At 39.9% G+C, this 13,229-nt stretch overlaps 1 protein-coding gene across 1 annotated transcript in view; it reads right to left on the minus strand.

Moving 5' to 3' along the window:
- Positions 1-1,629: 1,629 nt before the first annotated feature.
- Positions 1,630-13,229, minus strand: part of Cpvl (carboxypeptidase vitellogenic like) — a 135,977-nt gene continuing 124,377 nt past the window's right edge. Inside the window, exon 13 of the mRNA XM_074065203.1 lies at positions 1,630-2,501. Coding sequence (XP_073921304.1) covers positions 2,466-2,501 — 36 coding nt within the window. The 3' untranslated portion in view covers positions 1,630-2,465. The remainder of the gene's footprint in view (positions 2,502-13,229) is intronic.

The raw sequence follows: 13,229 nt of genomic DNA on the forward strand, positions 1-13,229 counted from the left end.
CTCCACGTTTCTATCTATTTTTATCCTGAGCCACTCACCTTGCAGTCACCTTGGAGTCCTGGAAAGATAAGACTGATGGATAACATATTTACATGGAGGGATGGAAAAAACTGCCTCCAAGGAAAGGAGCAGTAAAACCTCCATAGGACAGATGACCTGCCAGGCAACAATGACGACTTTATTTGACAAGATTGCTCCTCTCAAATAATGACAATGATAGCAACTTCTCTGGAACCCCTCAATAATGGCCAACCAGGCCACACCTGTGACCTGAATGTTCAATTATTATACACATTATTTACCCCTTGCACCAAATTCTTTGCCTATTTAAAGTTAAAGCTTATGTCTGTGCTCCAAAAGTGGCTGAAGAGGAGGGGAAATGCTTACTTTGCCTCTTCCTGCAGTGTGTCCTGTGCTGTGTAATAAATGTCCTTTTTCTGCCCTTCATCACTACCCATTTTTATTATTTTGTGTATAGAGGTGAGTTTGGACTTGATATGTGGAACCCCTGGAATTTGGGCCTGGGCCTTAAAACTCCAGTTTCAATAACTCAAATAGCAGTCCATTAAATTTATGATTGGGCATATTCCACATCCCTTTCATGGGGGCACTGCTCCTTAGAAACACTCTTTCCTTTATTGTGAGTCATTTTACATGATTTACATGTGGGCAGTACTTCTTGCTCATCCTTCAGCTAGTTCCCTTGATCACATAGGAGCTGAAGGACTGCCTAGTCTAGCACGATGCTCTGCATGTCAGGAGGCTGCCCCAGTCCCTTCTCAATCAAATGGCATTCTGCTTTTACCTAGCTCTGTGCTAACAGCACCCACAGCTATTTTCTGATTTTTATTATCTTTAATTAATTAAGCAGAACTTTTGCTACCTTCTCAATTTTTGGGTGTTCTGATGATTCTGCCATCTATTTCTAGCTCTCAGACTTGTTTGAATTTTCTGAAGAGAGGAAGACTAGGTCCTGTTTGCAGTTGCCATGCCAATTTCCAATCAGCCTTTCCCTTAGGAGAAATTCTCTCCAGCTGGTCTACACTGTCATAGCAACTCAGAATGTGACAGAAATCCTCAAACATCCACAAGCATCCTGGTGAATAGGCATATACAAGCTGCATTCCTAAAAGGAATATTCAGTCTTGTTCCATGAGGATTCAAAACTATAATCTTTCACATAATCCCTTTAAGGCCTAAATCCTTGGCAAATCCAAATTGCTATGATATAGAAATTCTAATTAAAGTCTCAAACCAAAGCTGCTTTGGGGTTAATGCTGTTACACTGTCAACTTCATTGTCAGCCATATTAACAAAATAGCTTTCTAATAATCAACTAATACTGGTAAGAACTCAATAGCCAAGTCCATTTAACTTGCAGAAGCTTAAATGCTATTAAGTGGTATTTCCTGTTTGTTGGGTTGGATCCTAAAGATGCATGGATTATATTTCCAGATACTCAGTTGAAACAGTAAGAAAGCATGAAAAGGAAAATTTGTTTACTTTTCATATTTCAGTAATAGCCACCCGCAGTGTTATATTCATTTCTAATTTTGTTAACAAAAGAGTTAATGCTGAACATTTAATGCACAAAAAGCAGTCATGCGAGAGAAATGGTAACATTGATTTGCAAAGCGTCCAGGTAGTCACATCCACGGTGAGTTTGTAACTGGATCATTTTCACATTTAACAAAAATTGGTTTTATCAAACTATCAAAACAGGAGGAACATGAAAACTCCATCTCCAAATTCTCAGTGGTGCATTGGTGTGTCTCTCAGTGCATATTTTCTTGCTGGAACTCCAAATTTAAGTTTCGGTGTGTGAGAAGGAACTCTTAGGAGGTCAAGATTTGACATGATAAAAGGTTACTTTTATCTCTTACTGATATAGACCCACTATACTTAGGTTCAAAGAAAACCCAGGAAGCTCCTATGTCTACATCTAAATTTTGGTCAAAGGACTCAGTCCTCCCTCTTTTATCCCAGCCCTGTTTTACTCCTGAGCATATCAGTGGCATTGTTAGCCAAACACATTTGGGACAGACTTTCTTCTCTGGGAAAAGGTTGCAGAACAATCAGGATTTTAGTTTATATTTTCATTATAAATGAAAGAAACATTTAAAAAGTCACTTAAGAATCACTGCCCGGTTTCATCTGGAATGATGCCAATAGTTGTTGAAGTTCTAAGCTATTAAATTGCCTTTTTTTTCTAACTGTAAAAAGCAGAGTTTTGTATATTTTCTCAACTCTTCAACCACTGACTCAGATAGTTAAGAGTGACAAAGAACAAAACAATGGGCAGTATTTTTCACAATTAAACACTTTTTGTTTACCTGAAGATGAAGGGAATTGAGAAAAATTTCATCTTTGCGTGTCTAATTAAGTCCCCTCTACTGGAATCCAGAATGTCTTCTCAGGTGTGTGTGGGGGTGGACAACTGGTTGGTTTGTTATTGCTTGCAGGTCTTAGCTTGTATCTGACAGAGGCATCCTTGAGTACTGCTGTGACCAAAGATAGAATTTTTATTTGTAATGGGAGTGGCTTTCTGAACACCTAGTGGGAGCTTGAAGTTTTAAAGTAAGCTAGATTTTTAAAAATTCTGTGTTAAGACTCTTGTTATCTCCTAAGAGCTGAACTAGGTAAAATTTTTTCTTAAGTCAAAGATAGATAAATAATTCTGTGTCACATAAAACACCACAAAAACTTAAAAGATGGCCAAACTCAATTTCCCATCAGAAAATGCTTCAGTTTATTCAACAATAAATACGAGTGAGCATTTACAAACTACCATATACTCTGCTAGGAGCTGTGAATACAGGACCAGATACAATGAGCTAAAGACATGCTCTAGTGTTCCTGTCATTTTTTTTTTAGGGCCTTCTGCATTGAATTAAAACACCAACAAATTATTCTTCACTAAATGGATGTAGTCACCAATGTGCTAAAAAATAAAGAAAAAAAAAACTACCTAAAGAATTTCTGCAACATTTTTTTTTCCTTCTGCAGCCCCAAGATCCCTGAATATTTTCACCACTGTACTGAGAGTAATGAACAAAACTTTAATATTCATTTGTCCTCTGGAAATTGTTGTTCTCTGGAAACCATCTTACCAAAGGGGGAAAAACTACCTTTTCTGTGCAGATTCAGACACAGAGCTGTAAATGGTTCTGGCAGGATGAGCTAGAAGGGAAAGGGGTATTAGCAATTAGAAAATGGCTTTGTTGCCAGAGGCCCTGTGTGATGACATTGGAGACCACATGATAGAATTTGGCTTGAGGTTCTGTGCAGGTCTGGTTAAGCTCAAAGCTTCCAATAACCCACCAAGCACTGATTGCAAGACAGGCATAGAGAGGCAGCTGAATGTCTGCCTCTCTACAGCCTGGAAATGTTAGTTTGAAATCTAGAGGTTAGAGAGAGTGATGTGATGAGAAATCATGTCTACAATTTGAAACCACTGCAATCCTACACCCCACCTACCCTATTTCAGTATTGGTTCTTGCCCCATCACACAGTACCTTGTCATTTGGAAAAGATCCTACAACATCCTCACTGCTTCAGGGGAAGAGAGGAAGTGGGGGAAGGGAGAAGGAGGAGGAGAAACAGGAAGAAAGGAAGGAAATACCTCTCTGCTTTGCAAGTGATTTGGTGTGCTGGGCAGTGCTGGCAGATATGGAGCTGCTTCTGTCCTTAGACATCCCACCCACCTGGGCACCTGGGGTCCATTTTCCATCTGGCTTTAATCATCTCAGTCAAACTGAGGATTGTTTGTTGTTGATGGTGGGTTTTTTTCTCCCCCTTAAATTTCCCACTAATTTGGGCCTGCCTTAGGTTTGTTTTCTTTCCAGTAATGCAAGTCTTGAATAAATTCATATATTGCTCATGGGCAAAAACTGTTTCAACACAGCCAACAACATCTTCCGACCAGAAAATGTTGCTTCACCTGTAAAATTTGCATTTGCCTCAAAAACACTTAATGGGGACTTCCTTTCTGGCCACGAACATATCCTTCTATCCTCCTGGGCTAAAGGGGTGCCTCAGCACAGGCCCTACAGACCTTCTAGAAGGGTACCCCAAAGCAGATGGAAAGGTAGGAGCCCCAAGCAGAGAAGAGCTTGGCTTCGCTCTTTGATTTCTATTAAGTCCTTTCTGATATATTGTTTCAAAAGCAAGGCATGTTTGTTTTCATGGTTGGAGGCAAATACATTTTATGTTTTTGAATTTATGATTGTACCCGTAGGTAGTTTAATTTGGTTTGAGCTATGTTTCATAGCTCCTTTAAGAAGCCACATGTTGTAGATGCTAAATCAAACTGAGCCATGGATCCTGAGAATTAGAAAAGAATGGTGGCAGATACTAGAAAGCAAAGGCCTGGGTGGGGGACAGAATGCCTCTCTAGGAAAAGTTCTAATGCTTCCACTCCAAACAGGGGGATTTTCACTGGCAACATCTTGCTAATTATGACAAAGCCTGTGCTTTGTGAAATGAGGATCTTCCTTGAACTAAAGACCAGATTTTAGCATCTTGTAGCAAGTGGCCAAAAGAGTTCATGTGGGCCAGCACATTGTTACTTGGCCTTGGTCTACAGAGTTTGGTGGCCTATGGAGGAACCTTCCAGATAAAATTTAGAGGCTACTGAGCATCCTTTATGGCCCTGAGAGAGTCAATCACCACACGACCACTTTTCCCAAGTTGCTGAAGCCAGTTAGACAGAAACAGAATTTCAGTGAGCTAAAGGATATTAAAAGTTGTAATATGATGAAGTGAAGAACACAAGACATATTGTCTTCAATGTGAAAACATTAGAATCTACAAAGAACAAAAAAACCTAGAAGAATAATATTGAAAATGGTTATATCTGTGCTATGAACTTATGGTTCAATTTGGTGTTCTGTATTTTTATGTGCTATGTATTATTTCTCATCAAGACATAAGTAGCCATGTGTGAGTTGTCCTCTCTTAAACAAATTCTTCCTGGGTATGAAGTATATGCTTTGCCCTCCAGGGGAGGAGTAAGAGGAGTAAGTCCCAAGTCTTTACCTTGATCTGCCACTTCCCAAGGCTAGGCCATCCCAACCTTTCCCCTGGTCCATAACTAAGCTTTGGTTCTCTTTTAGGACCTGGGTCCCTAACTGATCCAACAGGGCCTGTTTTATAAACCCACCCCCCAATACAGATGAGACTTATCACTGCTTTTCTTTCAGGCCCTGCCCAGATGTTGGCTGTCAGAAAGCCTCTGCTCTCACTTTATTCCCTCACCCTGCTTGATTTTCTCTTTCATGCTTATCAATAAGTATTATACAGGTCTGCATTTAACTGAACACTGACCTCCAACCAATTGTGACATGTTTAAGGGGGGTCTTTGATCATAGTGAGTGCCTGGCACATAGTAGGCACTCAAAATGTATTGTCAAATTGAAGTCAGATTCTCTTCCTCATGGGGAACAGATGTGACTTGTGTATTAAAAATAACAGGCATAGCTATCAGTCCAGAAATTCAAGTGATAAGAAATATGGCATCTCTTCATATTCTACATTAATTTTCTTTTATATTTTAAGTTCACAGTGTCTGGACGAGTGGGATTTTCATCTCAGTTATTCCACCTCTCCTATTTGCCACAGTTGTAGGCAGTGACAGGAGCTCTGGGAAGGATCCTCTGCTAACAGTTTGTCACATTGTGTCTGTCTCCATGATCCCTCCAGTCTGGTGGCCTTCTGCTTCTGGGCAAGGCTGAAATCCTCAGTGCCTATGGCCTCGGTTCCCCAGATGCTCCACCCAGCAACACTTCCACTCTGGGATCTGGCATCAACCTGGCTTCCACTAGGAAGTAGAACTCACACAATTTGCGCTGCTGGGGGTTCAGTGGAAAGAGGAAGGAAAACTGCAAACAATTCAGACAGAAGGCCAGGAACGTGTGTTTCAGGAGCACCACAGATAATGCACAGAAGAAAGTGATTTTATTGGATAGGAGGGAGGGGAGGAACTAAGGAAGGCAGAAGGTTTAATGGCATCTTACACTTCTGCTTAGCCCTTGAGGACTGAGCAGGATTTCACTTGATCGAGTGTGATGAGTAGACAGAAAGGCATGAACAAGAGAAAATAGAGGTGGTATGTGAGTGAGGTAAATAATCTCATCTGAATGCAAGTATTTGAGCAGTGGGAAGAAACCTAAAGACAGAGGCTGGAGCCAGTTTGTGGCATGCTTTCAAAGCTAGGGGATTTTTTTATGTCATCTGTTAGCACTTGGCAGCCATTAAGCCAGGGAGTTCGTAGATCTGAGTTGTGCATTAGAAAATGAAATTGTGTGTGCGTGTGTGTGTGTGTGTGTGTGTGTGTGTGTGACATGAAGGTGAAAGGGGGACTGTTGTAGGGAAATCAATGGGAAGGAGAAGGGGAAGGAGATGGTGGTGAGGAATGAATATGATTGAAGAACTTTATATACATATATGAAAAGAGCATAATGAAATCATTAAAAATTTTTAAAAGGGAGGATGAGATGGGGAATAAGAAAAAGTAATAAGGAGGGTGAATGTGATCAAAGTTCATTATATGCATGTATGGAAGTTTTAGAATAAAATCCATTTGTATAAGCAATAGTCACTAATAATAAAACACATGGAGAAAGGGCTAGAAGATAAATAAACTATTAATGATACTGTTTTAAGCATGAGGTTGAATATGGGGAGAGCTCTCATAGTTTTAATCTTCATATATCCAAGTTATTTGATTTTATTTCAGTAAGATGCATTTGAAAAAAATATGAATGCCTAAATTAAAAAGAAATATTACTGTCCAAAAATACTAGCTCTGTCTGGGATATATCTGGGACTGGAGAAAAGTTGGAAGGAAGGAGATATTCCAGTAGGCTATGCAATGATCTAGAAACTAGAAGGAAAAGAAGAAGGGAGATGCAAATGGTGTTGCTGAAGTGGAGAGATGGGCCTTGACCACTGGCTGAATATAAGGGAAGGACAAGAAAAGACTGGTGATTTTGAGAATGGAGGATGTTCTCAGCAGACTGAGGGAAATGGAGGGAAGCTTCTGGTTTGGGGGAAGATGACAAGCCTGGCCATGTTGAGCTGTTTCCATGAAGACAGTTGGAGCTGTAGATAGGGCGCCGAGACGAGAGGTCAGGACCAAGCTAGGAAAAAGAGTATGTGTCATGATGCTGCAGCAAAGGAAGATGGAGATCCAGTGTTGGCTTGCTTTGATCTCAGTCATGTGGGAGACAAAGCCACTTGCTGAGAGGGAGGGGCACTGCACTGGGTCACTCTGGAGCTTGAGAATGATCACAGTTTGAAACAGCTATAGGGCTAAACATAAAAGGTGTTAACTGCCAGGAACAGAAGATGATTCCTGCAACCTCAATTTTTCTCTCCAGTACTCATAACATCCTTTTATGTGGTTTTATGAAGCTTATCCAGGCACATGTGAGAAAAAAGAGTTTTTAAACCTATATGTGGTTTGAGGCATATATTAAGTTTTATGATTGTTTTCTGGAAAAATCTCACTTCCTTACTTATTTTCCGGCCAGTTTTTAGGGTGTATCTTTATTTATCAGATATATATTATGATGCAGGCATCTCTCAGAATGGGACACATAGAAAAACTATTCATTGCCAACCTTCCCCACTCCTATGGTACATTTCCTGGTGTTGAACTTCTGACTGAGAGAAGCTCATCCTGCCTTGTTCTTTGCTCCACATGCCAGGTTCTTTGCTGTACTTGGTGGCTTTGGACAGAGGGGGAACAGCTCACCACAACCAGCAGGACTTGGGCTTCCAAGGAGGCTGTTGGACTCACACCTGAGCTGGGGAACAAGGGGTACACCCCAAAGTTACTGGCCCTGGTGGTAAATAGAGACATATCCTAATAATACAGGATTACTGAATCTTTTTCTCATCCTTGCAATGCTCCTAAATTGAATATATAACTATCAACTCTTTTTACTCCACTACAGAGAGAGAGAGAGAGAGAGAGAGAGAAGAGTTTACCAACAAGTTGGAAATAACAGAAAATTTGGAACTAGGGTTCAGAATCACATGTTCCCAGAGTTGGTACCACCTCCTCCCTCTGACCATCTAGCCAGAAAGGCTTTTGAGCATGAAAGCCAAGTTCCATAGAGCTTGGTTTTCTTATGAGGCCAGAAGAGAGTTCAATTTCTCATTATGTAAGAAACTAGAACACTCAAGGAACCACCCCGAGGCTCTAGCTTAACAAATATGAAGGTTTTTCAGGGACAGCAGAGCTCATGTGAGGGAGCACTGACATTAAAGATCCCATTTCTTCTGGCCCACACAGCTTTACCCAGGGAAACACATCCAGCTGAAATGTCACTCCAAAAGGACTGACCCTCACTTACGTAAACAAAATCCATCTCCACTATTCCCGTCATTGTGCCCAAGACTAGCTTCAGTTTCCAGGGCAATGCCAGTCCAAGCCGCTTTTGATAGAGGCTATATATATATTTTTAACTTTCATTTATTTTTGCCCCAAAGCCTCTGGCACTTCCCTCCAGTAAGTCACACTGTGGGGATCATTTCAAAATGTCCTCCTTTAAGAACATTGCTCTTCCCCGGGGGATGGGAATTGGTAAAGGACAGCCTGCTCAGTGTGTGGGGATTTTAATACAGAAAAAAATTTCATATTGCCATGAATGCCACTCGATGGGTGGACTTACAAGGAGATAGCTTTCTAGATCTTCCCCTGGCATGGACTTGGCACTTCTACTCTCTCTGTTACAGAAGTTTAGGGCAGTCATTTGTGAATTCAGATTTTTGCAACAAAATAATTGAACTCATAGTGTGGAGAGGAGGATAAAAAGAAGAGGAGGAAAGGCAGATGCAGGTGCTCAGAGCCTCACCGTTCCTGGCACACCAATGCTTAGGGTCAGCTTTTGGCAGTGCCACTCTTTTCCCCTGGAAAGCCAGTTCCATTGGGACTCATTAGCCACTCCTTGCTCTCTGCTCTCTTTGCACTTTGGACCTTCCAAGGCTGAAGCAGGATGTTGGTATTACATCATACCATTATATCAAGTCTTCCCTGCTTTAATTGATATATAATAATTGTACACATTTATGGGGTACATTATGATGTTTCAATACAAGTGTACATTGTCTAATGGTCAAATCAGGGCAGTTAGCATATCCACCTCCTCAAATATTTATTATTTGTTTGTGGTTGGAGCATTCAAAATATTCTAACTATTTGAGATATACAATACCTTATTGTGAACTATGGTCCTCCTGTTATGCAACAGAATAACAGAACTTATTTTTCCGTTCTAATTATGACTTTGAACCCATTGATGAACCACTTTCCACCCTTTCTCCTTCCCTTCCCTATTCAGCTATAAAAAAGATGAAGTTCTGTCATTTGGGACAACATGGATGAACCTGGAGGATATTATATTATGTGAAATAAGTAAGCCAGACAGAAAGACAAACACTGTTCTTTCTCACTTATACATGGAATTTTTAAAAAGTTGATCTCATAGAAGTTGTGAGTAAAAGCAGTGGTTACCAGAGACCAGGGATTACTATTCTTTATGCAGTGGTCACCCCCTTCCTATCACATGCTTTTCATTTATTTCATTTAGAGGATCTCAAGGGCAAGGGTGTTAGTTCAGATTTGTCTCTGTCTTTGGCACCCACAACAGTTCCTGTCACTTAGAAGTAATATGGCACACCGTGCTGGAAGATGTTGCATTCACAAACCTGTGAACAGTATTGTCCTGCTCTCAGTGCACACCATGCCTCTTCCTAAGCCCTCAAAGCACTTCTCTTTCCATCTTTGATTCATGTATGAAAATTTAAGGTACTATCAGAAATTATAAGATGAGTGTGACTTTCAATTGTAAACATTCCTATGGAAATTGCCTGTGAGGTTGTTATCTTTCTGCTGAGCTTTGACATCTGTCTGGTGGACCTTTTTTTTGTCTTTTTGCCACCTGATATCCAGGACCAGAGACCATGCAGGGAGGTACAGGGGTGAGTTAGTATGCGTGGGGTGGCATTGGAGACAGGGAAGATTTTATGTAATACTTCTTTGCAATGAACAGTTCCTACTTCTGTGATTTGAAATTTAAAAAATTTAAGGAAAATATTAATATTTTCTCAAAAGATCTGGCTAGATGTGATGAAGTTGCCTACAAAATCTGGTTATGTGGCAACCATAGCTCTGGCCTCCTCCTCAAATGCACAGAGCCCAGGGGAATGCACACAGCTCCGTGTCACACTCCCAAGGTTGCCAAACATCCCTTTAAAATGATTGAACAGATGTCTCTCCTTGGGTTCCAGCAGATATAAATCACAACAATCTGCTTTTAATTAGTAGTTTCCAGGTCTTAGGAACAACAAAACGAATCACTTTCAGGTTTGTTTTCTGAGTGTTTTTAAATCTTCAGTATTTTAATGTACTACAATACGCAAGAAAAGGCAAAGAAATCTGTGCAGGTAGTGTCATCCCAGGGTGTACGCCCCCTAGTGGTAGTGGAGTTGAATGGACCTCACTCAGTCACCTTGGTTGCTAGCCTTAAAGACCAGAGATCACCCCTCTAAAGCTTAGCATGAAGAATGAAATAGTTTCTGAGCCTGAAATTGGAGACTTTCATGGCATAAGACTGATAAAGCCATGACCCATGTAGATCAGATGCAAGTATAGGAGGGGGCTTATGCTTATAAGAAGAGAGTAAGGGAGCACCACTTTCTGTAGGTCAGGGGTTAAGTCAAGTGACTTGTTACAAGAGCTAGGGCCTTGGTTTCTAACCATAGATATTTTTGGTGGGACAAGAAAAGATTATTTGGGGACTTCATATAAGGAACTCATTAAGTGATATAAATAAATCATTAAATGATTTGGATTAAATAATAATCCAAATGTGTATTAGTTTCTCTTGGGTACAGCACTGTCTCCAAGGGATGGTGGAGTGGCTCAAGTGGTAGAGCACCTGCCTAGCAAGCATAGGCTCTGAGTTCAAGCCCCAGTACTGCAATTAATAATAATAATAGGACTGTCTCTAAAAGTTTCTAGAACTTTCGAAATAAAGCACAAGGTAATACCCACTTCTTCCCTTCTTCCCACCCTCCCCCCTCCATTGGTTCCTTCTCACATATTATAAAGATACTTTCTTTTAACTTAATAGAAGCAATACAAAGTTTAAGGCTACTTTTAGAGTCTTGGGCTGGCAGCATGGCGTAAGTGGTTACAGCTCCTGCCTAGCAAGCGTGAGGCCCCAAGTTTAAACCTATCAATAAAAAACCAAAAAGAAAAGAGTTTAAAAAAATAGAGTCCTTCTGTTCTTTCAACAGTGATGTTCAAATAATTTTGGCAGTACTGGGGTTTGAACTCAGGGCCTCACGCTTGCTGGACAGGAGCTCTACTACTTACGCTATTCTGCCAGTCCATGTTCAAATATTTTTGCTGTTAACCTTATCACTTAAAAAATGTCTGGGGCTGATAGTGAAGTTCAGTGGTAGAGCATCTGCTTGCCATTCATAAGGTTTTTGTTCCCTATGGTACTCAAAAAAACAAAAAAAGGAATTTCTGGAGATATACTCAAAATATGTTTATTTATTTATTATTTATAAGTATGATCATGCAACTACTATACAAATAATTATGAAATTTTAATCAAAGTGGAAACTGCAAAAGGATAAAATAAGGTGAAATTTAAAATATCTAACATTTAAATTATATTTGATTTTTAATGGTGCAAACATTTTTGCATTCTAAAACATTACTCTTAATGTCTCTGATAGGATCAATGTGGTTGATATGCTTTGTCATTTTTGGAAAAACCTTGGTTTAGTCTTGTGATGTAGCAATGAAATGTTCGGTTTGTTTTAATGCTTGTTTTCAAAGTCCATCACAACTGAAAAAGACAGTTCACACAGATTGCAGATCCAAATGTGAGAAAGGCTGCATTAGATGAGCTATGGTAATTCCCAAAATGCACTTCTCAATCCCATCTATCTTTTTGTGCTAAGACTTTTGTTGAAATTTTCTTGGGTTTTAAGCATGTTTTCGTTTTTGTAATGTGCTTACAGTAAGATGGAAACATTTCCAAACATCTGTTTTCAAAACCCTCTTGCCAGAGATTTAATTTGTTTTTGAAAAGAAATTAACATTCTCACTAATTATGAAAGTATTATTTCTACCTTGAAAGGATTTTTTTTTACTTTTTAAAAAACATCTAAATGACACACAAACAATAGCCAGTTGCCATGACAAGATGACAGCAGGTCTGCTGTCAAATCAGAAGGCACAGCTCATGCTTAAATTAACTGTCATGGGTCACTAGGGTGGAGCAAGAGACCTTTATACCCATCCCCCATCACAGCACACAGTGTGATAAAGATGTACTATTGGAAGGTTTGGTCTTTATGAAATTAATCACAATGATGACATCCTATTCCAATGTAAATTGCAATTCTTGGCAAGATGCTGTCTCCAGAAGCATGCAAGATGTTTCTTGGACCCCTCCTCTATACAACTCACACTCTTTGCCGAAGTTGTCTGATTCCAGAAATGCTTGTTACACGAGACACTGGACCATCTCGCATTTGGACTGCAGAAGGCACGGTAAGCATTCAGCACTAAATATTAGTAAAGCTTAGTTGTGCTGTCATTTGAAATAAGCAAATAAGATAAATATTCTAGAATTTTCTCCCTGGACATAAATGAATTGTCTTGAGTAACTCATGGAAGGTGTGCACTTTACTTAGAGTCTCTATACAGAAGACTGTCTCCTGTTAAATTCAAAAACTTTTCTTTGCTTTCTGAACTATTCTTTCCTTGTTTTAAAGTAAAATCTCTGTCAATTCAGTCCTCATAGGGCTGTAGCCTCAAATGAGCTGGTGAGGGTTGCTCCGGGAAGGCCTGGCAGTTGTGCCCCTGCTCTAATCCTCTCCCTTAGTACCTGAGGCAGAGATGATAAAAATGAAAACATCTATGATTTCCATTTGCTATGCTATTTTTTTGTGTCAGTCCCTATGCTAAGTGCTCTGCAAATACAGTAATTCTCTTTGTTCGTGTAGTTGTGTTCTATAACATCTTTACAAACATTCACAAATTCTGAACCATTGCTCCTAGAGGAAATACAGGATTAGGTTTCTTCTGGTTTCTGGTTACAACATTCTTGTCAACTGATCAGTGTATAACTTTGCTTCTGAGTCACTTTACTTGGAATTGTTGGTTCATTTACATTGACTTAGAGCCGACACTACAACTA

Source organism: Castor canadensis, chromosome 2 (assembly GCF_047511655.1).
Source record: "Castor canadensis chromosome 2, mCasCan1.hap1v2, whole genome shotgun sequence".
NCBI lineage: Eukaryota > Metazoa > Chordata > Mammalia > Rodentia > Castoridae > Castor > Castor canadensis.